This window comes from Patagioenas fasciata, chromosome Z (assembly GCF_037038585.1).
Source record: "Patagioenas fasciata isolate bPatFas1 chromosome Z, bPatFas1.hap1, whole genome shotgun sequence".
NCBI classification, from domain to species: Eukaryota; Metazoa; Chordata; class Aves; order Columbiformes; family Columbidae; genus Patagioenas; species Patagioenas fasciata.
In genome coordinates, this window is record NC_092560.1 from 71,715,087 (window position 1) to 71,741,647 (window position 26,561).

Genomic DNA, 26,561 nt, shown 5'->3' on the forward strand with positions numbered 1-26,561 from the left:
TATAAGTTCATATACATTGCTCTTTTCCAAGCATTTATCTCTCAAGTTAGTAAGTGAAAGACCTCAGGAAATGCAGTACACTTTATGAGATTGTTGCTACAGTCCTTCCCCAAACGTATCAGATATAAAGATACACACTGTACTTCAAGCTTACAAAGTTTTGTTCACCTTCTTGCAGAGAAAAGCAATTAACTGGTGGAAAATATCAGTTATTAAATTTTATCAGTATCACCAGGTATCATAAAAAAAGGATGGTGAGTGGATCTGGGGTTAGGCTAGTCCATTGTCCAAGAACAAATAAGAGATTTTGGAAGTTATTGGACTGCCGTTTAGAATGTTCTTTCATGCAGCCCAGTAATTTGAACTGTCATAATCCAGAGTGTGTCTATGCTTGAGCATGTGTGATCCACTACTTAGAAGCTTACTACCCTGCACCTAGGATGAAGATGAATATTCTTACATTCATAAGTAGATGTTCAAACTGTGTAAGAATGCCATGGTCATGTAAAAAAAAAAAAAAAATCTTTGTAAAAAGAACTAAAGCCTTAAAACCTCATTTGGTTTATAGAAACACTTAATGGCAAAGTAGAATACTATGTGAAAACATTACTACCTCATTTGCTTAGAGTCAATTAAGCAGATAATGTAATTGTATTAAAGGCAGTTTTATTAGGATGCTTGAAAAGGCAGTGTGTCTTGTCAACAATCATGTATTAATACAGAAATACAGCATTACTCTTTATTGTGTGCTAAGTGCCATAGCAATTTTGACAGAAGTGTTGAAAGAAATCAAAACTCTTTCCTTTTGCTGCAATATCATATAAATTGCACTAAAATTTGACAACCACAATTAGTTGAAACACACTGCAAAGAGGCAAGTTGCACAGAGCCACCTTGACGCATGATACAAGTGACCACACTGTTCCCAAAGAAGCAAAGCTTTCAAACACGTCACATGCATAAAGTGTTTGTGTTCCTCTTCAGAGCACAGGATTGTAGCTAGAACTGCAGAATCATTTCACAAGCAGAAAAATGCTGATCTTCATATCCCCAATATCCTTTTCAGATCAATGCCGGGACATCTCTTCTCTCTTTGCAGGCACCAGATTTTTATTCCATGATCCACCGTTACAAAGAACCTAACAGAAACTGCATTCAGCTGTTGAATCAGGAGGAGTATTTCTATTTAATTCATTAACATCTGTTTTTATTTCCTCTTCACTACACACTTCACTTAACCACTTTGTGCTAAGTGGAGCATGAGTATTTCAAAGACTTGAAAAACTTCCATAATAACTTCTTCGTGAAAAAATTGCTGAATTTGCAGTGATAACCTTTCAAATGCAGTAAGCACCAATATCATTTGCTGACACGAGAAATATTGCAAAAGATAGCCAGATTCCACACCCAGCATATTGTTGAAAGGACACAATCAGCTTCTACAGCACAAAAGCCTCCCTTTGGAGGAAAAAAACATAAAGAGTCAAAAAATCAGGAAAATCTAAAGGCACAAGTCAGATGGATATGCTTTAAAAGCAGGGGTAAAATAAAATACAGGATAACCCCTTCTTTGGGAGCATGTGCAAGTGTGTACATAACATCGCTGCCAGCGTGCACATGTGAGCAATGGGAGAGACTGGAGAGGTGTCTGGTGAGGAAATACACCCTTTGTAAAAGTCGCTACATAGTCCTGATGCCTCAGACATGCCCTGTATACATCTTCGTAAACCAACAAGAAGGTGACGAAGATCTCAAAGAATATTTACCAAGCATGTCTTTGCTTTGCAACTCCCTCTCTAACTGAAATTTCCTCAACCTCTATAAGAGCATTCAAAACCAAGGAGTTTTCCTTTTCTGCCACATTGCTGACAACACGTGAAGGTTAAGGCCTCTTTCTTTGGCTATACTGTGATCTGAAATTAAGATATTGCAGGTAAAACAAAGAAGTCAATACACTATTGTATTTGGAGATCAATGCAAATGAATATGCTCAACATTATACTGAATGTTTCTTCCCACCCTACCTTTATCCCCAAGACAACTTTTAAATCATACAAGGCACAAATGGCTAACATGTTTCAGCAAGGTCCTCTCTCTTCCTTGCTGTTCCTCTTTTGGCCCTGGTTTAACAATCTTCTCTGGTTTCAGGTGATGACAGTGGGTCCCTTTCGCCCTGTCCTCTCATGAATCTGAGATATTTTCAGCGCGATTGCTATAAGAGGACTCAGCACAGCCTAAAGAAGAAGAAATAAATTGAATTACATAAAGCAGAAATATCAACAGATAGATTTCACTTATAAATCCTCATTTTAACTGTAGTATTATATAATAATAGTAAAACAATAATAATAAACACTGACACAGCTACAGTGTGTACATTGTCATACTTGACAGTGAAGTATCACGCTGAGTATATGTTTTGTGCAGTGTTACACCGAGTATGCCTAAGCTATGCAGAAAAGAGAAACAAGTAAGTATGCTACACTGATAATGTAGAAAACAACCTAGAAATCACAAAAGTAATATTATTTCTATTCTGCTGAGTGGAAGCCATGTACATGAGATGCAGACTTTAACTGTGAAGCTTAGAGTCGGAAGGTGCTATAACAACTACCTTAACAGAAGGCACAAAAGTGTGTTTTGAGTAGTACCACCTATAGTTATATTAAATAGGATAAATTCCAACAGAGACAGCATGAACCCTCAAGTTTCAGCCTACAGTCCTTACTAAATGGCCATATGTACAACACTGCCCAGACAGGTGGGTACAGATAACAACTATGATGGTACCATGTGAAAATCAAGTAAAATATATTTTTTCAAATGGAAACTGAACCTTTACTCAGTTAATTAAATGACATGTAAAGATAAACTGGCAGAGCTGAGTTTTGTGTGAAAGTCTTCTTCTCAGAGAACCATCTATTTGGTTTTCAAATTCAACAAGATTCCCGCCTGCCACATGTTCCAAATAAACTACATTCTGGCTTCAAACCTGTCAGGTTTAAAAATCAAATCAAACAAAACTGTAATTCAGGAGAGCTTAGATTTAGATATCTTTTTAATGACATTAATATAGTTAATATCTCGAATCTGTTTCAGCCACTTAACAGTTTATGTCAGTATGAGGTGTTTGCTTTATTTATACAAATGTTCAGACAGTTAAAAGAATGAGCAGACAAACTAACTGGGCAAGCAGAGTCATGGAGTAACACACTGAATGCCATCAGTGTCAAATTTAGTTATGCACAAGTGTGAGCAGTGTGACATGTTATTGCTCAAAAAAGCTCCATATTTGTAGATATCTATCTACTGAATAATCATTGAAGCAGAATACAAGTCCATTAGAGTCAAACACGCTTAGAGGAGATTAACATGTGGGACACAAACTCGCATCTGTGGGCAAATATTGCAAGAGAAAATAATAAAATGTGCCAATTTATAAGGTCTGGACCATATTATTCCTTCCCTCCAACAAGGATCAAGGAGAACTCAGGGAAGATCAAAGCATCTGAAGCCCCTCTGTCACTCCCCTACGAAACCTCTTTCCTAGTTCACCGAAAAAGCACAGGAAAATGTAACAAGCAATCCTACTGACCAGCTTCACTTGACCCTGCTTTCTTAAACCACAAATGAACCCCAGAGGAGAAAGTGGGGAAAAAAAGCCAAACAAAGCTCTATACAATGCTTTGAACAAAACACAAAATCAAGCAAGTTTATGTGACACCCATTTATATAAACAACTTATCTGCCGCTCTTGCCAAGTTGTTCCAATTACTACTAAGTATTCTGCTTGTCATAATCATGCTTTTATTTTAGCTCTGTCCTCTCACACTTTAATTTAAAGCACATTTCCTTCATCCTGCAGGTGAAAAACAAAACAAACAGCAGAAACAAAAAACAACAGCAAAAAAGCATTCTCTTTGGAATGGCAAGAACAGAGCAGACCAACAAGGAACTAGAGCTGTATATGCCTTTTTTGAAACTCTTTTATCTCTGCAATGAATGGTTTACAGTCCAGTTGCAAAAGATGAATCCTGGCCAGCAATCCTTTGCAGTTTATACAACTCTAGAAAGAGTTATATATCTTAAGGAGATCTTGATTTGAAAATAGTTTTCAAATGGCTCCTTCTGCTTCAGAAATTGTAAAACTTTACTATTGACATGTCAACTCAAAATGGCAATTACAATCATTCTGTATGTTAATGTTAATACAGAAAATTCTTGAAAACTGTGTGGGAGATAGGTCGTGATGTCCTATACGTATAATTTAAGAATTGAAAACTAACAGAACCAACTTAAATCAGAATTTTGCTTTAGTAATAATATAGATGCTATACTTCTAAAGAAATAACTGCTAGGGAAGATTATCCGTACCAGGAAATACATCAAACAAGCAGACATCTAACATAGCACAAATAAAGATCAAAAGCCCTTTGCTCAGGAATACTCTGTACCAGAGCTGTCAGAGGTGTATCATTTCTCTTTGGCTCATGTAGCATTTTTTCCCTCTGTGAACTTTCAAGAAAAATCCATACAATTCAATTTATTTTAGTCAGGTTCTCAGATAAGATTTGTACCATGATGCACCTGGTTTATCAAAGGCTCAGGCAAGGTCGAAATATACCTGCCTGCAGGTTAAAAGCTCAGCACAAGTTTAAGGCTTGGCTTTAGAAATATTTTTCCGCAGAATAGGTGGACAAATGCCATCTGTATGTCAAGAAACACCATGTGAAAACGTACTATGTGTCACACTTACGCTAAAACTTGCCAACTTTCATCAAAAATTCATGCAGTTCTGATGCAAAATCATCTGTCCACACTTCAACTGTAAAGCTCGTGAATCTTTTCTTTCAGTCTCTTCCCCAGCCTGCACTGAATTTCAGCCTTGTTAGGAAAACCAAGTGTAACTGAGTTCTACACGGTCTAGGCACAGAGATTTTCCACAGGTCTCAAATTCACTTTGCCCAGTGTAAGTCTCAAAAATAAGTTTCCCTATCAATCTCATCAGTGAAAAGAATTCTACAGAATTTATCTGAAAAAAATAAAGAGGGGAAAAAAAAAAAGCTCAGAGAATGGCAATACCATCAAACAGGATTCAAACATTTTAGTGAACAACGGATAACTACAGCTTCCTTTTACAGTTCACAAACGTTTGCTCTGTCTTCTCTTACTATACTGATCGGCATTTTTCATTCAGCATCATGTCCACCAGTGTTATTTGGGGCTCCCTCAGCCTTACTTATACCCAGGTGAACATACAGGGTGGAACACTAGGAACACAGGGTCAATTATTTGTACACGTCAGTAACTGGAAACATTAAACACTAAATCATTTGCTCCCTGTATTCTGGGATCACAGGGAGAGGTAATGGAAAGCCACCTGAATAGCCAGTCATCAAGGATCCAGTATCAACTGGTTAAACCTTGTGTGACCGTCACCCAGGCATTCAGGCACCTGAATTACTAATGAACAAAATGACACTTTGGATGGTAACTATTTCAGAACAAAAGTTCAAGACCTTGCTACAGATTCTTAAGCAGAGCTGGCATAGAACTACATGTTCCAGAAGAGTTCACTTTCTTGGAACAATTATTAATGCCTCAAAATTAAAGAGAGATAAACAAGTGGGTTAGTACAGCATGAAGTCATCAAAGAAGAGCTACAGCCTAACTTTTAGAGCTCTGTAAAGATAGAAGATGTGTCTGCATCTTCCCTCTCCAAAAACTGCTGTCAAACCCCAAATTCTACTTCCTCAGCTGCTTGTCTATCAGATTTAGTATCAAAGCACTTTTCCAGTTCTTAAAGTTTGCCTTGAGGAAAACATGCTTGCAGAATGCTTTGACGTCACCAAAAGTTGTAACTGCTAGGTGGTGGTATTATTATTATAAAAATTATTATAAGCCTTAAAAGTTTCTGTCATGGGCTAGAAATCCTTTTGTCTTCTAACACTTAAATTCATTCTCAATTGTTCTATTTTTACTATTTAAACATTACACAGAAAGCTGCTCTGAGATGTCAGGGTAACAGAGACAGCTTTAAGTCCTGTAACAAGGACACAGAGGACTGAGAAATAACTTCCTTACTTCTTCCTGCTCCCACGTCATTTTTGCGACTGCCTAAAGCTGCTCTTAGCCCTTTGTAAGCTTGGCAACAGAATCACTAGAACATGAACTAAGGGAAAGGAAAAGAAAGGCAGAAAAGAGGGGCAAGTATCCATAAAACATGTTTTGATGGCCTTACCTATTAGAAGGAGCTTTTCCTTTGGTTGCAGTGTACTTTAAAAGTCAAATCAATACACTTAAAAAGCAACACTGAAGTGGTGGAAGAGACATGAAGAACAGACTGAAGTGCAAAGTGAGGTCAGCACTAAGACCACACAGGCTGGCACCACAGCAGTGATTTCCTGCAGGGCTTCTGCCATAATGGCTCAACACGCAGCTCAGTGTGTCTGCTTGGGTCTTGCATTCCATAAAAGAGAAGGCTTTGGAAAGGTTTATGCTATGGCCACCCATTCCAGAAAACCTAAGCAATGTGGATGGCCTAGTTTTCATCATGTAACAAACTGGGCTGGCTCTGTAACAGCCACAGCGCTGCTGGTGCTCACTTCGTTACCATGAAGCGGCACACTTGCCATAGGAAAAAAGAAACTGGCCTCTCTACTCTTGTGCATGGTCTGCCTGCTAACTCAAATAAAATTACAGTAAAGGCCAGGAGGCCAGCTGTTCTGACCCTAGCAATAGAGGAGGTCAGACATGATGGGTGAAAAAGACAGGAGGAAACTGTAAACTGAGTGTTGTGCGAAAAATTCTATGTTTGTAACAGATTAGTTCCTTTCTAGCGTGCCCAAAAAGCTTTGAGCGAAGATTAGATATAATGAACTAATTTCCATGATGACTGAAAGATTTCGTAATTACTGTCACATGAAGTATTTTTCCTATGAAATAGCTGATTTAAAATGTGTTCATTGTATGTCTTTGTGCAGATCTAGAAGCTAAATCACCTGAATGGCACACACACGTTGAGTTACCTAAAGAGTGTGATCAAACAGACGGAAATCTCCATATCCCACATCCCCTCAAAGAAATTCTAATTAACTTCAACAGTAAAGGCAAAACTTCACATGATTTCTCTGGACCGCACTGTATGTTTTAATAGTCAACCAGAGCCATGCTAAAAGACCCAATGCTTCAAAAACAAATGAAGAGGTAATTATTCTCTAGCAAACTGGACTTGTGCTTAGTGCTGTGGGAGTGTCTTGACATAATCACACAGAAACCTTTAATTTTTATCTCTATTAAGTGATATTAGACACAGGGACTTCTTACTGATTTCAGTTCCCTCCTCTTGGACAAACTCACACCATAAACAATCGCTTTATATAATCACTATATATACAGCCATACATAACCAATATCCTTTCATATGCTAACCAAGGTCCACCTGAAAATTGGCTTGTTTTCTCCTCTGCTACTTGCCATTCAAGAATTGATTCAGAAATCCAGTCTTTGATGATCTATCCCAATTTTTCTTTTCTATCACAATTTTTTTTTTTTTAATTGGCATGCTTTTTGGACAAAACCGCAAAGAAACAACTACTGCCCTGAAATCTTCACTTGGCTGCTCCTAATCTAATGATTCTTTAGCTAACTAGCACGTAGTTCACTACACTTTGGCAAAAGTAATTGCAGAGCTAGCTAGTCCATATTCAGAGCAATTCAGATTATTTACTACACTGTTTCCAGGACAGTTATTCTGCAACAGCCGCACAACCTTGTTGTTGAAAAACACATTGGATTTACAAATAAAACCAATCAAAACAACTCAGCATAACAAGTAATTTCTTTCTTGGTCTTCGCATATGAAACTTCCTGTTTGAATACTATCCAAGTTCAATAGTATATTCAGGTGGCTAGAAAAAGGATGAGAAGATATTAACTATGTGTCAGGATCTGGAAATAATGAAATATGAGTTGATCTATAAAATGAGGCTGCAAATGAGCCTAAAGGTCAATAAATTTTTATTTTAGTACTTCATGCCCATTGGACATATCTCTAGTTTTTCCAACTGTGTTAAATTTAGCACAGCTAATAACTCTATTAACCTTAGGAAAAGATACATGTCAGTGCATAAAGGCTCACAGCTTCAGGCAGAAGTCTGTTGTTTGTTATAAAGAACTGAACTTTCTGAAATCGCTACCTGAATGCCTATTTGAGCAGTATAGATCAAAAAAATTGTCTTTTTAAGGAAATCTTCCAAGTTAGCTGGAAAGCAACTTTGCCAAGAATACAGAGTGATGTGGGGCATCAGCAGTGACAATGAGCATCAACAGAGTGGTCTTTCATTTTAAGGGGAACAACACAGTTTTAGAAAAGCCTTGGGCATGGTTTTCAAGACTTTGTTTTAGCCTCCTTAGAAGGCATTACCCCTATATATTACATAATTTTCAAGTGCTTACATTGGATTGTTTTTAATATACTTTGCACAGAGCATGATGGTCACTTTTCTCTATTGCTTCTGACTTTCACTCCTGTTGATACTGGCTTATAGGAAGAACTGAACTACTCACAGAAAAAAATCAGTCACTCCTTATCTCCTAGGGGATAATGAGGCTGTTTCAGCCAATTTCCTTCAATGGATCGTTCAATGGCCAGAAGCCACTGCAATTCACATTTATCTATAACCTCAGTCTTCTAATTACTGGTATATTTAACTGCTCTCCCTTGGACTACTATGTTGTCAATCATGCAGTTGTCTACATTCACTCTGGTCTTATGGAAGCTCTAATGTTTCTGAAGAAAAACATACAGACAGTAAGGCCTGAAAGTTAGCTCTTCCCATACAACTCATGCAGAGTTACACACTACTGAGGCACAACAAAGCATGAGGAGAGCTTCACCTGAGCAACACTCACTCGAATGGCTCCCTGAGGTCAAAATAAGAGGTAGCACTGAGCAGCTTCAATGGTGCTTCTACGCTTGTCAGGCTTTCTGCTGGGTATGAAACCAAAGTAGGGCCTACAGCTAACTAAGGTGGTTGAACCTGGATGATACTGAGCATTGACACAGATCTTTGTCCAAATTTCATGCTGGATAAGGGTTTATCATAGTACAGCCCAGGCTGGAAGGGATCTTGAAAGATCATTTGGCTGAATATCTTGTGGGAAAGAAAGTTACCATCATTCAGAGAAGTATATCATCTCTAGTGTGAATGATTGATTCTATTCACCTCAAGTGAACAGCTCTTTTTAAAATAAATCTACTTAAATATACTGCCTTTAAAATATGTCTCAGTTAACACAACTCAGAAAGTGTTGTAATATTGGTGTTTCAGGACAATATGCATGTCTCAGCATGCATATTAGAAGGGGCGGTTTAGTTTTCTGCTTATCTGTGGAAGATTCACCATCAGCAGTTAACACTATCAAAGACAACACAAGCAAACTAGAAAAACTTGAAAACTGCTGAAAAGTTGGCTGATTAATTTTGGAAAAGGTTTTGTCTGAAAGAGGAAAACAAAGGATGCTGATATGAGGTAAATTCAACCTAGTCACCATAATGATTCCACAGAACAAAAATCAATTCTTGTGAAAAAGAGCCAAAAAGATGTCTCAATATACTTTTGCCTTTCATTTCAAGTATTGATTGGAATTGTCATCAGACAAAAACATGGAGCAATGCAAAGCATTCATCTTCCACTTGTCTATGTATAAAATGAAAAGAAGGTACTGGAAGGAGGTGGTCCAATAAAGCAGAAGCAACTAAATATTTACTTAAGCAGCCAATCATCAAATAATTTTATGTCTTGGTTTATGATATAAAAAGTATGGAAGAGAGTTTTTCCTGATCAGTTGTTGCAGGCAAAGTGCAACAATACAGAAGCTACATGAAGTCATCTACCCAGTTACAAAGACTAACTACGCTTACAGAACAATAAGCATTTATCCCAAACGTAACAATTTCCTTAAATACTATATATAAGGTATATACTTTAAACACTTCTTTATGTCAGTGCTCTTTGAATAACTGGTCATTTAGGAGTATGCTGATTATGCCCCTACTACTGAAAGTAAATAGGAAACAAAGTACTTAAAACTTCAAATCCATCACAGCTCTTCTACATGTTCACATCAGTATGAATGTCAAAGGAAACTAAAAAAAAAAGGAATTACAATATCAGCAGAACTATGTCACCCCTTCCCAGAAATGCTGTTTTCTGATTAAGAGGTTTGCTATTCACTCTCTTCCACATATTTCACTGGCTATCAAATGTTCTCCTGAGAAATTTTTAGTTATTTTTATACTAAGGTAAGGATCTCCTGAAATCAAATTTATTTACTTCCTTGAAATGCACCATGTGCCTGCGGTATACAACCTATGACCTTGCAGTTCCTATTGCCCTCATATTGCTGGCAACATGTTCAGTCAGAGCAAGGAAAGAGAAGAGGCGGGAACTGTGCAATACTGTGAAATAAGAAACCAGAGAAAGAATTTATTGCATTAATTGAGATGAAACTGCTATTTGTTCCAGATTTTGTGCACTTGGCAAGAGATGAGGAGTGTCTTTACAGCACTATGTAACTCCTGAGGCAGCCTGGATGTTAAAATGTCTGTGTGCACCAAAAAAATGCAGGGAAATCCCTGCAACAAGTTTCAAGGCAACAACGTTTCTACCCCTGGGATTATCTGTTCACTACCGAACATCTTGGATGAACAGCCAAAAGTGTAACAACCTGCAGGATCTATGCCCTAGGGGCGCTTCTCTCCAGACTTCTTGGTGCAGCTGCCTGGTTGGACCACAGACCTGTGCTACAGGTTGCCTCCCTCCCTAAAGGACTCCTTGGATGTACATTGTAGCTTTTCTCTGGTTCTCACTTTTACCCCGTCTCCTGGATGAACCCACACTCTTGCCTTGTCACCAGCCCTGTCTTCTATCCCATCTCCTGCTGCTCCAGATGGACCCTGAACCTGATCCATCGCTTGCCTCATCTTGCCTTGTTACCAGAGCCTTGATCTTCCTGCTCCACTTGCCTGCTTTGGAACAGTGCCCTGGACAAAGAGGGCATGCCTGTCCTGCAGCTGCTCTGGGTTCCTGGCTCCTACCAACCTGTACAGCAGCTGCGTTCTTGCTGCTCCTTGGACACGGGCTGTGTTGCTGGGGAAGGAGGTCACTACAGCTTGCAGGGAACTTTATGCACCTTTCTCAAGCAAAGCCATGCAGAACAAGGATGAAATGTAACAGTAGAGTAGCATATTCTTCATTTTCTGAGGGTAACCTCTGCTCATTCAATTTAGTCTCTTCGCAAGTGTAAAATTCAATAACAACATCTGCTATTTTCCACCCATTTAAAAAAACAAGTGTTAAATACTGGACATTGACTGTAGGTTACTTTAGGAGACCCACAAGCCTGAACTTTGCCAGCATATCCCTTCTCTCATATTGCATAGCTTGTAACAAGCAGAACAATCCTTTGATGCAAAGAGAATTCCATTTTAAAAGGCACAAGCTCATTTGTAATTTAAGAGTCAAAATTAGGCGAGATGAATGCTGCAAGTATATGGTCTGCTGCCTTCTAGTATTTTTTGCTGGGATTCATTAGACAGGAAACATGTTTAGATCATACTTTTGTGCTACATTATCAGATTACTCTAAGTCCACTGCAAACCTCTAAAATGGACTCTCAGTCTGCCTCTTACCATGACCTATTTTCATTTAATCTATGTCTAGCCAACATAGCACAAAGAACCATATTTGAAATAGCTTAATTGCAACTGACTTGTGCTGTAACAAAATGGGACAGAGCTGTGGTGGGTTTACCGTGGCAGGCTGACCCTGGTGGCTGCCAGGTGTTCACCAACCCACTCTATCACTCTCCCCCCATTCTTCACTGACCTCAGTGTCTGCATAGTTGTTTCTCCCACACATTCTCACTCTCTCCCTGCTGCTGTATTTTTTACCCTTATTAAATATTCTAACACAGAGAGGCTACCAACATTGCTGACTGGCTCAGCTTTGGCCAGTGGTGGGTCCATCTAGGAGCCAGCTGGAGCTGGTTCTGTTCAACATAGGGCAGCTTCTAGTGTCTTCTTATAGAAGCCACCCTGCAGTCCCCCTGCTACCAAAACCTTACCACAGAAAACCGATTCAGTAGCAAGTGCAAATGGGGTTGTAGCACTGTTGTTCTTTAGTCAAAAAGTATTTATGACCCTGTTAGCTGGCTAACCCTGGATGCACAGAAAAAGAATAAAATCGCTAAAGAATACTTCTGTACTCTGTTGGAGGTTTAACATTATACATATTCTGAGGACTTACTGAGGATGAAAACTGTTACTTAAGAAAAAGCAAGTAAAATCAATAGATCATATCTGCAGGGACGGAGTCTGCAACATTTCTGGAAAAACTGAAGCACTTATCACGACTGATAGGTAACTGTTTAATAGCATAAAAAGAAACTAGTTAAGTATATGGTAGAAATCTGGTGGAAAAAACAAAACAAAACAAAAAACAAAACAAACAAAAAACAAAAACAAAACAAAAACAAAACAAACAATGTCAAACATTTACCTACGGTTCGAATGCATTTGACAGCATTTATGTTTTGGGAAATTTGCATTTGTGTTTCAGTTTTGAATACACAACTAGATGGTACTTCAAACTACAGGTTTTTGATTTACTAAAAGCCAGATGCTTATCCTCTCTTCCAGGAAGCATTCTTAGTCTTATCTTGTTGTATATCACAGCATGAAGGTGTTTTACTGGGAAAAATCTGAGAGTTCAAAATGTGATTTATATTATGAATTGTTTTAGGCGTCTGTTGGACTATACTGCAACTTGCACTCAAACTTCACTCTTCCTAGGAAAGCGTCTGGTTACAATACAAAATAATTCGCAGACAGCTGCAGGTCTTTCCCTTACAAGGAATCCCTATATGGTTTAGACTCTGTCATCTGTATTTCCTAATTCTGCTCTCATTGTGAGGAATCCCTGGTTGCCATAACTAAGTGATCTTCAGATAACCTCCTTGAAAAATATTTATCTTTTTATTTAAATATTGTTCGGTAACTCAGATTATGACACAAAATAATCAGTGAAAAATAAACTAGAATGGCTTCTCTTAGTTATCACCAAGTATCTCAGCCCTTGACATCTCTGTTGTGTTAAACATTATACAAGCATACATTAAAACCCCTCATCCTGCCTCAAAATGTGTACAGTCACATGATTAGGAACACCATCCACAAAGAACAGGGGTCAAAGTGCTGAGTGCTCCTTCTGATTGAAGATGAAAACCTGCAGCCATTGCTATTACAGAGGAAGTGCATTACTTATCAACTTTGACTATTGTATTGCATTACCTGTGGTTCCTTATTGTGTTGGCTGGGATCCTTCTCATAACTCTCTGCATAGATCCGGAGAGTAGCTCTCACATGGCTCGAAGCACTCATTCTGAAGATGAGCCTGGAAGCATCTGAAAAAATAATCCGCAGCCCCTGTGGAAGAAGAAGAAGGAGTAGCACATATGTAAGACAGCAGTACCTTTACAAATGACAGTTCACTGCTTTAAAGTAAAAAGTGAAAGGAAGAGTCATTAGGATGCAACACCTCTTTCCCTGTAACTTTAGACAAATCATTTATTACTCTTTTTTCTCCTCTAAAGACTAGAAATGATCTTGTGTATTCCCTCTCCGTCCTCATAACAAGGACTCTCTTACTGCTGTTCTTATTTTCTTTAGCTGATTTGATCTTGTTCCATGTGGCAGAGCATAAAATCAATGGTCTGAGAAATAGTTATAAGATCAATAAGGATCATGGGCCTAAGAAATAGCTGCAGGATCCCAGGATCGAAAAAAAAAAAGTTGTCAGTAGTGAATACAAAAGACAGAATCAGTTGTGACCCCTCACAGACCATGCACCAATGTCTGATTACAAGAATTTCAACAAGAGTCTGTAGTACGACTTGGGAAATTTAACTTAAAGTGATAATTAATTTCATGTACACTGATTAATGCACATTAACTGTGTGCAGAATAAAAATGATTTCTTATTAAATGTGAATTTTCTCTCTGCTCCCATCTTCACCTCTTCTTTCCTCCTCCTCACCTCCATACTGTATACATGAATACACTCTTCTGCAGACCACAGACCATATACCTGGATCCACAGTCAACAGACTTTCCTCACAGGAAGGTCATTAAGACTGAAGGACTGAAGTACAGTGTAGTATATCAATACGCTACCAATTCTGCACTAACACCCAGCACAGTTCCCTTCCTGTAAATGGCACCTTTAGGCTAAGTGCCACCTCTGCTATGTCGCTGGACTTCATTTCCCCTCTTAGTCCTGCTGTTGGCAAATGCCTAACGCATAATCTGAGATCCTTGACACTTTTGCTCAAGGGACAGTAAACCATTAAAAATTAGGGAAGTAAGAGAGAAGCATTTTATTCTTCCAGGTTTATCAGCAGCTTGAGAAGACACTGACGTTAGCAACACAGTGCTCCAATATTCCTAACTAGAAATCTTTGTCTCCTCAGGTATATGCCAAAACATCTTCAGCACCATGTATTGTATTGTTTGGTTGATAGTCACAGAATCATACAACGGTTTGGGTTGGACCTTTAAAGGCCTAGTCCTATCCCCCTGCAATAAGCAGGGACAACTTCAATTAGATCAGGTCACTCAGAGCCCAGTCCAACCTGGCCTTGGATGTCTACAGGGATGGGGCATCTACCACCTCTCTGGGCAACTTGTTTTCACCACCCTCATTGTTTAAAAATTTATTTAATCCGAATCTCCCCTCCTCTAGTTTAAAACCATCACCCCTTGTCTTATCTCAACAGGTCCTGCTATAAAGTCTGTCCCCATCTTTCTTACCAGCCCTGTTTAAGCACTGAAAGGCCACAACAAGGTCTCCCCAGAGCCTTCTCTTCTCCAGGCTGAACAACCCCAGCTCTCTCAACCTGTCCCCATAGGAGAGCTGTTCCAGCCCTCTGATCATCTTGGTGGCCTCCTCTGGACCCTCTCCAATAGGTCCATGTCTGTCCTGTGAAATATTCATTAACACTAGAAAACATACAAGAGGAAAATACCCCACATGGATTAAGGGTTGGATTGCCTAAGACATATTTTCCCTTTTTAACTCTGGTGATACCATTACACTTTTTTTAGCTGCTAGTATAGTATTATCTATTAATTTAAACATGTATTGGCAATTTATCTAGAAATTTATCTAGTAGTCTCAAAAAGAACAGCCTAAGTGACAAAAAGAAATAGTTTACATTTGTGAGATGGAGCTTTAGAGTCTGTTTTTCTAATATTTGCTATTAAGCCAACTTTGTAACGGGATGGTTCACCTGATGCTGATGGGAGTTTTGCCATTGATTTCAACGGAATCAAGATTTAATCTTGGACACCTAGACTTATACAGGCAGTTTGTTACGATCTGATCCTGTGAGCAAGGGGCTGTCTCTTTCTGATTGTTCGTTGACTTAACTTTATAACAGTGAAAAGAAAGAACAGAAATTGAAGAGTTTCACAGTTCTGGATATAGTTCATTTCCGATGGTTGTCAAACCCAGGACCAGCATCTTGAATATGGAACATTAATGTCAACCAGCTTTAAGAAAGAAGGAAGGGAGTCTAACATATCTGCACAAAATGAAAGAATGAACATCAGAACACGTGAGCGTCTTTCAAAGACAGAATGGACATTTTACATGTTCCTGCCATGCCTACAAAACCCCACAATAACAGGACTACCAAGGTGACTTGAATACTTTGCCATGTTTATCTAACAATAGTGACAATAACACATTGCTACTTGGTTTAGCACACCTGAAGTCTCACTACTCATTAAATTGTGATTTTCAGAATAAAAACGATTTATAACACATGACCCGCAGCTCACTGTACTATTTCTGAGCTTATTATTTTCTTCATTTTACATTTCTCAGGGACATACAGCTGACAGTATTACACATGTGCAGTGACAGCTAATACTTCTTTGTAAGACCAGGATTCCAGCCATAGAGCTGAAAATACTCTGTAAAAGGGAATTACAGAGACACAGTGGCTGTACTGCTTAAAATCAATAATCCTTAAAGCCAGGGAGAAATTACCTGCTTGGGAAACAATGGCATTTAGAGCTGGACTGGACTGCCAAATCAAATTTTAAAGTCAAGATATTTGCACCTGGAGATTTAGTTTAACTCATTTTTCAGAGAGCCCAGCAGCAAAAAAAAAAAAAAGACTTTTGATTCTCCCTTGGAAACTGTGATTTAAGCACTAGCAAAGCTTTTCACTCAGAAAGGCCACAAAAATAAGAGTGATTCAATTTGTATACTCCTCACTGTTTTCTGGAAATACCTAAAAGCTGTGAGTTACAAACATCTGTTGAAGGCAAAAAAACACAGCCAAAAACACTGTTACCAAACAAGTATGAAAAAGCATTGCCTGGAGAATAACCTGTGACTCTGCATCTTTTGTAAAGACACAACTCAACAGGTTTTCAGTACTTGTTACAGAATACCCAGTCTAACATACAGAAGTTTTCCTTTTCGGTGCTTTTGAGTTTTTGTGGCCAGCAGGGTCAAAGGAAGCTGGTGAAGTTGCAAGCAGCCTATTTACTGTTTGTCATGATTACATTCTTTTACCTGACGTAAAGGTCATTGATTTAAAGCCATGTTTTTGCTCTTTATTTTATAGAAGGTGTCAGCTCCACGAAACATAAAATTTTATATGCAGAACTTGTAAAACAACATACGAGGAAAAGAATAAAGAGTAACACAGAGAAAAGCACACAGGACAGAATAACTTCCTGTTTAATGAAAATAGGACACATTATTTGTCACTAGCAAGAATAATGTTTTCTTCTGGGAACAGATAATTTTTTCCTGGGAGGAAGCAGATGAAAAGTTTCAATACAGCTCCCACACTGAACATCTGCCGATATTTATTTTAGGAAAATGGAGCCTGTTTAATGGATTTTAATGAACTGTGTGAAAACTATGAAACAAAATTATGTTCCATGGTTAACCCCCTGACTTTGAAGCTGATGTGACAGAGATGGAGATTCACAGGGATTTCTCTCTTTTACACTACAAACCGGGTAAACAGCCTACTAATGTATTAGTATTTATGAAGCACTCAGAAAACTGAACCTACTACACATTGTACTACATAGTTTGCTTTCCAGTAGAACTGAACCTACTACACATTGTACTACATAGTTTGCTTTCCAGTAGTTTGGGGTTTTTTTTCAGTTAGCAATTTCATAATTAAATTAATAATAATAAATTAGCATAATGTGGTAGCATGAACAAGAGTAAGCAGCAAACTTAAAGCAAAATATCTTGGGATTTTGAAACCATTACGAAAGCATAACGGCGAGGAGTAACACCAGTAGAAAATCTAGTCTAGCAGCAATATATCAGATACAGAGACATATACAAAAATTAGAAGCATGTAAAATGGCTATACTCTTACTTCAACATACTGTGATTACCACAATTTTACTTGTTCCTCTATTGGACCTTTGAGTGTCCTCTAGGCACAGCAGGCCACACTCACTACTCTGACAGGAAATACTTTATTGCTGATACATGATTGAAATATCATTCTGAACGCAGAGGGATTTTTGCTTTATCTCTGGAGAGTTATCTGAAGTAACTCTTTTTCCAGCTTTTCCAACCCCTGTTTCCTGACTCTCGCTCAAACTGAAGCATAAAAAACCCAAGACTACATGCAGACCCCTTTGCAGCTCAAATCTAAAGAGAAAACAAGAAAACATTCATTAAATTCTAATCTCAAAGCGCCAGTTTTATTCTGTGAACCTCAGAATGTAAGAACCCTTCATTAAAGTTACCCATTAATGGGCAATGCATACTTCTCATCCTACTAGTTCAAGTTTCACACAAAAATGCAACTGTTTCTGGTTTTCAGGATCCTCAGGAGCAGCACTGTTATGTGCTCATATGCACAAAATATGACACAATTGGACTTAAGAAAATGAAAACAGTTTTCAAGACCAGCAGAACCTTTAATTTAATTTTATGCCTTATTACTGAACAATATTAATGGGTTTAAACAGTCAGAATGGATTACAAGATAGAGTCAGGGCATACTGTTTGCAGTGCTGTGTTTGTTTTCTGTCTATTAACACAGATCAATTATCTTATGGCCAGCTTTTCACCCATGAGACATAGTGCAGTTACACTGAATATAAATCTCCCTCTCCTGCCTACAGGGGAACAAAACTCCAAACAGGTTCCCAAAAACATAGCTGGAAAATCTGCATGAAGCTCATGACAGTCAGAAAGAGACATCTGCACTTGCACCAAGGGCAAGCTACCCAAGGAAAATGGCAGCAGTAGACTGTTGTTTCATCTGCATGGATCAACGTCCTCTCATTTTGTTGTGCTTGGAGAATTCCCTCAAGGCTGCAGGCACGTGAATCTAGAAATGTGTCCTTGCCAAAATATGGTTGAACTGTATGCTCAATAAATACATGTTTCTCCCTATGAAAAGATATGCTTTCTGGTTTTATGGGCTCACTTTGAGTCCATCTGAAAACAACACAAGTCATGTTACTCTGTTTGTGTTACATGGTGATATGATTAGCAATTATAGTCCAATTTAGGACAAGGGGTTTGGATGAAAATCAAGGGAAAGAAAAGTGCACTGAAAATTCACAAGCTGTCTTTTAAAAGTACAAAGGCCACAAGTCTGCCATGCCTGTAATTTTCCAGTGGGCTTAGATAAGACAATATCCTCATATCTTGTTTCGGCAGTAATACGCACAAAGAGAGTAGCTCAGTGGCAGGTGGGCTACTCATATTATCTGGGTGCAATGATGAATGGAAACTATAAAGACTGAGCAGAATGTCATGACAATAGTTTTAACAGCTAGTAATACCTTTTGCTAGGGTCTGGTCAGGTCAAGTAATTTATAAACCAGAGAAACGAGGACAATAAAAACAAACAGCATAAAATCAGAACACATTTTAATATGAGTCAGCTCATATTCAAGATGTTTGAATATATATTTATACCTGGAAAAAGAACACGGTTAGTTTTGAGCACATCATGAACTTCAAAACACTGGAGGCTTGGTTTGAACTGCAGTTCTTGATTGTACGGAGTCTCATCAAGGACAGAGACCAGAAGGAACACAGAACTGGTCATTTGGGTTAGAGAAGTCAAATGTGCCCACATATGGTACAATCCACTAAAGTCTTCCGCATGTTACTGTCTATAACAGATAATATGCCTTAATTATGCAAAGCCTGTGGGTTACCAAAAACAACAAAAAAAAATTAACTTTTTCTGTAATGTAAAGTAAGTGGAGATTTCAGAATAGAAAACAGAAAAAGGAAAGACTGCCTTTCTACACGACATTTTACATTGTTCAGGAAAGGGAACCCTCCCTGTGTGTGCATTGCTGTCAACAGGGACTAAAACAGAGGTAGATTATGTTATCCAGACCTAGCTAATCTTAAGTAGGAAATGTGGTATCTATCAGAGAAAAGAAAACACCGTGCTATAAATAAATGGAGAGGCTTGCCAGCGGAACATTACAAACATCACTGCTGGAGACAACATGACAGTTGCAAAACTTTGTTACTCCATCACTACAGCCATACCTGTCTTTTGGTCACAGTGCCATCCACAGGATCTATGTACTCAAAGCTGTCTGTTCTTTCCACACTGTAGATATTGTTGCCCACCGCAAACTGCTGATGGCTGAACGATTTGTCAGTGATCAAAGCTTCCAGGTCTCTCATTATGAAATATGCTGTTCTGGGTTCCAGTGCTTCATAATCAAACCTTGCACATATAGAAAAAAAAAAAAAAAAGTAGAATGAAGAAGTAAGTCCCCTACAGATGAGGAAACAGTTCGGCTTTCACAGAAGTCAATATACTTGCAGTTAGCAATTTACTGCTTAGCTCAAAAATTAGAGATGGACCACTGAAGTACTGATAGCAAATTAAACCAGCACACGCACGCAAGTCCTGTGCAATCTGACCGGTATGTGTGTGCACCACAGTTCTGCACTGACCACCTGAGTCAACAGCAATCATACAGAAAACACCCAGTTTCTAAAGCAGCATAGAAGACATCATCAATACACAGCTAGCTTTCCAAGACTAAGGACACAATCAGTGCAGTGCTTAATAGCTGAGTGAAATAGAGAAAGCTGCCACAAATTGTGGGGAACAGCTGTGTGCGGAAGACTTCATGGATATGTAAAGTCCTCTGGATTAAGTCTATGCTGAGAGAAAGAGAGAGGCAGGAGCTAAGATGTAAAAGACAAGTTAGAAGTCACTTTTTAGAGACCTTAATAAAAATCAGTAAATGTTTGCATCTTTGGAGTTCTCCTGAATTAAAAGCAGGTGTAGTTCCAGTTGTCACTAAAACACTCAAACACTGTCTTGCTGAGATTGATTTTTTTACAGTACCATGTAACGAGCTATGCCTACAGATTCCACACATAAATAATTCAAATCCTCTGCCACTCGACACCAGAAAATTCAATTACTCATGTGCTAGAAATGATATATATACACTGCTCCTTCAGTAAGTAAATAATTTCTGCTGCCACTTACTCATCAGAAAAAAACTGCCTACAGAACAGTGGCAATCTGTGGCAGATATTCATTCTTTGGACACAGCAAATGCAGCTGAGCACAGCTAAACAAGCCATGGTCGTAGCAGAATTGTCCTATCAACTGCGTAAGTTCCTGTGCCTCTTCCTCATTTTTCTCACCTGCAGTAGTAGTGCCGCCCAAATTTTGCCCAGTGATCCCTGACAATCTCTTCCACACTCTGCTTTCGAGCTGCTAGGATTGAAAGCCAAACTAGCACAGCCCATAGTCCATCCTTCTCCCGAAGGTGATCAGACCCTAAAGAGACATATATAAAACACATTATTTGGTATCACTGCAAATCAGAAAACAAGGTAAAGAGGCTGGGCAAATGCCTCATTTAACTTTGTATGTCCCGTAACAGTAATCGACAATACCAAACTCAGCGACTCTGATACCTTTCAGACGGACAATCAGAACTAATGTTTAAAATGTTATTTATTTATATATGACAAAGTCTATACTCCTAAGGTTAAATAAAAAGATTTTAATAGAATACTTGAATAGAAATAGTAGTACTTGAATAGAAATGAGAGTTGCAACATTTTTAGTCATGATTCCTGCTTACTAACACACAGGGTGTTTTCACACCTCTGGTACTGTTTCCCAGAGCTGGGCTAGATATACAAAACCCTGGCCATGAACCAGAATGTTCTGAGTTATGTGAGTCAAGTTCAACAGCATCTCCTTATCTCTGCAGATGTTCATCTTTCAAGCTGCAGAGAAAGTTTCCCCATTCCATGAAAAACGAAGGTTTCCAGAATGTTCATGACCTACCATAAGGATAAAAAACAAGAACCTGAAAAAATGATTCTGGAAAACAAAACAAACACAACCAGAAAACAGCACTTTTTCCCCTTCCTGTATTTCTCCATTCCTCTCAGTGGTAAAGACTTTTGGGTGCTCAGATCTAAATACCTTCCTGGGTTTGTATTTATGAAGAGAAAAACTGATCCAACAATGGAGACTAAGAACTATTTTGGAATATCCCACAGGATTTAGTACATAGTCTCAGATACAGGGGGCACAAGTTCAAGTTTACTATCTGAACTCAAAAGAGCAGACTTGATCTTGCACTTCCAATGTCCTAAGCCAAGACACCAACTTGGATAACAGCCTGCTCTGCAACAGACCTGTAACATAGCTTAACCAGAAATATTTCTACTGAGCTAAACTCTGCCTGTTAAGATTGAGCCCTACTTTTGGCTGGGATAGAGTTAATTTTCTTCCTGATAGCTGGTACAATGCTGTGGTTTGGATTTCAGAAAAATGTTGATAACATGTCTTAGTTGTGGCTAAGCAGTCAAGGACTTTTCAGCTTGTCACACTGGCCTGCCAGCGAGAAGGTGGGCAGTGCACAAGAGGCTCAAAAGAGACACGGCCGGGACAGCTGACCCCAACTGACCAAAGGGATATTCCATAGCATATGGTGTCATGCTTAACATGTAAAGCTGGGGGAAGAAGGAGGAAGTGGGGGACATTTGAAGTGATGGGGTTTATCTTCCCAAGTCACTGTTATGTGTGATGGAGCCCTGATAGTCAGCAAAACCCTCCAGAGACGAAGCTAAAAAGTCTTAGGTTGAAAACCTTTTTTATGAAATATCTTCCTTCCTCCAACACACAAATCCTACGGCACCAAGAATGCTTTGAGGTGCCGTGGTTTTACATAATAGCCTGCAAGGTCTACACAGTCATCTGTCAGAACAGCCGTATTTTGCTACTGACAGAGGACGTGGTTCCCATAATATAAACTGATGCACTGATCTTGTTTATCCTATGAGAAACTGTCAACAAAAAATGAAAGACATATAAGGAAAAGAGTAAGATGCACAGAGAGTCACCATGATTCCTGGAGTTCAGTATGGACATCCATCTTTTAGTCACTGTTGCTGCCTTGGACTTGCAGTCCCTTGTCTTGGGAGAGAGCAACAGCCAGAACAGCATTTGCTACTTGCCTGCATTTGCTAAGAGCCCACTGTGCTGGGCCTGGCGCAGCTCTGTCAGCCACTTACGCTTCTTGTGTTAAGTTCAACCCTGGAGTGTGGACCTCCAGCACTATGAATCTAACATTAAGCAAATTAGCTACCACAGAGTTAACTAAATGCAAATTACTATTTTGGCACAATATGCCAGTTGTATAGGAATGAATACTGAAGATTTGTGAACAGGAAAAAGCCTTATATGAAGATTAAGTTTGTGTGTATGACCTAGGTAATGTAGAAGAAAAGGACATAAAATACTGTAGATGGACTTAAGAGCTGAGAGATAGTAATGTTCCTTTGCATCTGCAAAGAAGCTGCCATTGTAGTAAGAATACCTGGTTTCTGACACTTGTCATCTGCCTTGAATTGTAATCTGCAAGCTCTCTGCAACAAGGCCAGTCTCCTACTACATTTCCTGGAGGTATGGGCTGGTCCTCCAGGAGCAGCTGCAGGAAGAGCAACAGCTCACTCTGTTCCCTGCTTGAGTCCCGGTGCTGTCAAAGCACAGAGTGTCAACTAATCAGAAAATGAAGGGCAGGGTTATTTATGAGCTCTCACAGCTTCGCAAATAGCTTCAGATAAAAATGGAAAACAAATGTCCCTCCACAGGAAGTCAGCCCTTCGGACAATCAAGCCTTCACCTTTTCTACTGCCCTGTTGTGATAACACTCCAGAGCAGCTGAAGGATGCCTTCCACAGAAACACCAGCAATAAAGCCTATGAATAATACAGTCAGCTTTGCTCATAGGCCAAGCAGATGGTAAGGTCACTATCACTGCTATCACAGACTACGCATCTGTTTGCAGATGACAGCGCTGGTGCAGATTTCTGCCACGGCCACCAAACGAGAGCTCTAGAACAGAGCTGTCACTTCCCACCAGCGTCCATCACTCCTCTGGTAGCAGTGGCAGAAGTTGCCAGGTCATAACAGGGGTTGGGGGCTCCCTGGGCACCAGGAGCAGTAGGGGCTTCTGGTGTCCATCCTGGGCCTGTCCCACAGTATTTTTTACTACTACAGGAGCAGGTAGATGGGTGAGCACTGGGGCAGCCTCAATCCCCCCACTCCCCTGGCATTAGGCACCTCCCTGGAGAAGGGGCTGGGCTGGGGCTGGCCAGAAGGTGGGCCTGTGGGTATGCCTGTGGGTCCATGGCAGGGCAGGGCTGTGGGGAGCTGGAGACCAGCTCTGCTGTGGCACGGCTGGAGCAGGAGCTTATGGCCCCAGGTCATGAAAATGGAGTCCTGGACCCTGGGCAGGGCTGTGGGGAGCTGGAGACCAGCCCTGTTGTGGCATCGCTGGAGCAGGAGCTGATGGTCCCAGGTCACGAAAATGGAGTCCTGGACCCTGGGCAGGGTGAGGGAGTCCTGGGGTGGGGAGTGGGCAGAGCCCTGGAAACAGCAAGATACTCCCATCATGACTGTTCCTCTTCTTCTTAACCTGTCTGCCTCTCCTTTCAGCCATTTACACTTACCACTGAAAAACTCAGTTTCACCTAAAAAGTGATACTACCAGCAACTTGAACTGCTGAACTGTCTCAACAGACACCAGCAAGAAGCAGAGACAGGGTTCTGAGCTAAGCACTTCAGCAATGTTACAATGTAAACTACCACTTATTATCCTTTTGCTGTAACACTCTGCAGACTGCACAGAACTGAATCAGCAAGATGGTCTGTACTTCATGACAGCTGGGCAATTGTCTGAACTGAATGCCAAAGGAGAGATGCATTTTGGTTTAACAAACACTTTGAGTATGTTTCTTTGAACCAAAATGGTCCAGTGAAACATGGACAGAAGAATTTTTGGAAGGGCCTCTGTTGTGCTCAGAGCCTTGTTCTGGCATGACTTAAGCTCATATATCTCTATGAAGATGGATGAGTGTATGCACGGATCATTCTTCTGATCCGTTCAGCAGCTTTGGCAAGTGCTGTGTCCTTGTGTGCCCTTCAGGGGGACAGGCAGATTGTTGCTTCTCTGGAAGGTGAAAGCATTGCAAGGAAGTAATCTAGAGGAAAAAGTCTGGACAGAAAAGCTGGAAACAACCCAATTGTTCCAGGATCAAAAATTGCTGATTAAAAATGTGAGTACAGGGACAGTTATACTGTGTGCACAAGAAGTGCCTCAGATCGTTATTCTTAATAGGACAAAATTTAACAACTGAGATTTCTCAGAACCTGTTTATCCCACTTCTTTCATTTCACCAGCATATCCATCAACTGGGCTACCTTATGCACATATATATTGCACTATTTATTGCCTTTCTTTCTTTCAGCAAATTAAAACTCATTACCACAATTTTGTTCATCAGCTTTGGTTTTCACCTCCCATACCTTTGCCGGTGGCTTTGCTCTCCCTCACTCATTGCTCCTGCCCAGCTCACAGGGCAGAACCTCTCGGGAGGGAGCTCATTCTGCTGCCCCAGTTCCACCACCAGCACTCTCCTTCACTTTGCAGATGCCGTATCTGCTGCTGCAGGTCTGCAGAGGCAGAGCTGCCCTGTGAAAAGGGATCCAGTAAAAGCTGCCTTGCAAGTACCTATTGCTGAGATTGTCCTACTAACAGTCTTACAGGCTTGCTGAAGGCTCTCAGCAATCTCAGTAAGTTTTAATTGCAGCATCCAAGGCATTAATGAATTCCAGCCTCTGTTTAAGGAGCTGAAGCAGAAAGAGGCAAAAGAACAGTGGAGTCAACAAATATTTTTCTGATTATCCCATTATATTTGATTTGCCATCAGTAAGGGAAGTTATAATAACGGCAGCTACTTAATGGCAGCCTATTTTTACCTTAATTTGTCACACATTTCTCTATACAACAGTAGCAAAAGTTATTTTTTACTACTGCAACAGTCAATTGCTATGGCCTGACTCAGAGTAAACAATCTGAGAAAAACTTTCAGAGCATGTTCCCATTCATAAAGGAGTAGTCAGCTTAAACAGGTTTAAACTGAAGTCAACTCTGCCTACTGTATTGCGTTCTGTAAACGTGATTTTAAAACAAAAATCTGACTGCAGTGAGTGTACAAACCCACAGTAAACAATTTTGTCTGAACCCCGCTCCTTCAGTCTTGCAAATTTATCACCCAGTAATCTGAAACTTGATGATATTTTATGCAAATGGAGACTTAGGGGCAGCCTGATCTGTTCCTTTATTGAAGTTAATGAGATTATTTTAGATTTGTGTTACTGTAACAGGTACCACCAAATAACTCTTTTAAGGCTTTCATTCATTTCAGCAGCAGCATATCTTTATATTTTCCACTAGTTTTTCTTCCACATAATCTTGCAGGAGAAGACGGCTGGAGTTAATAGCACCTGGAAATCTGGAGATGAAGCATGCAAATTTATGAAAGATGTATCAATTACTGAAGCGGTTTAAACTGCAGAAAGATAAATCAGTCACAGAACTCTTCTAATCCTGATTAATAATTTGCTGATGAAATTTAGAAACAAATTGCCGCTGCTGACGCCCTTCTCTGAACTGTGTCCTGGACATTAGTCATAGAATCAGAAAGCTACTAACCTCATCTGACAAGCTCCCCACACTGCTACAAAAATGGAAGAAGTTTTTAAAGCATTGGTTGAGCTCCAAGATCAGCTGCCAGAAAACAAGTTTGAGAAACACAGCCCTATGGGATGTTTTCAAAATCTTTTGTCCTTTTATAGCAGAAAACTTGCTTTTATTTACTTGCCAGAGCAAAATCCCTTACGTTATAAAACTAAGGCTCTGTATTATTTGGAAATTCCAGCTGGGCTGGATTACCTGGGTACACAAGCAGCTGGTCTCCAGTGCTGCTCAGACGGTTTGTGGATCTGTAAAACCCTTTCTCTTGCACAGAACAGCAAGTTTCCAACTCTGATCAGCTATATGGTACATTTCTTTAAATATTACATGCTGAAAGCTAAAGAAACGCCAAGCTGAAGTTCCCTAAATAGATAGGATTGAG

The 26,561-nt window shown here is 39.6% G+C and overlaps 1 protein-coding gene across 1 annotated transcript in view; it reads right to left on the reverse strand.

Moving 5' to 3' along the window:
• Positions 1–646: 646 nt before the first annotated feature.
• Positions 647–26,561, reverse strand: part of PGM5 (phosphoglucomutase 5) — a 71,969-nt gene continuing 46,054 nt past the window's right edge. The window contains exons 8-11 of the mRNA XM_065861087.2: positions 20,763–20,898; positions 19,638–19,821; positions 13,355–13,489; positions 647–2,234 (exon numbers count right to left, since the gene is read on the reverse strand). Coding sequence (XP_065717159.1) covers positions 2,145–2,234; positions 13,355–13,489; positions 19,638–19,821; positions 20,763–20,898 — 545 coding nt within the window. The 3' untranslated portion in view covers positions 647–2,144. The remainder of the gene's footprint in view (positions 2,235–13,354; positions 13,490–19,637; positions 19,822–20,762; positions 20,899–26,561) is intronic.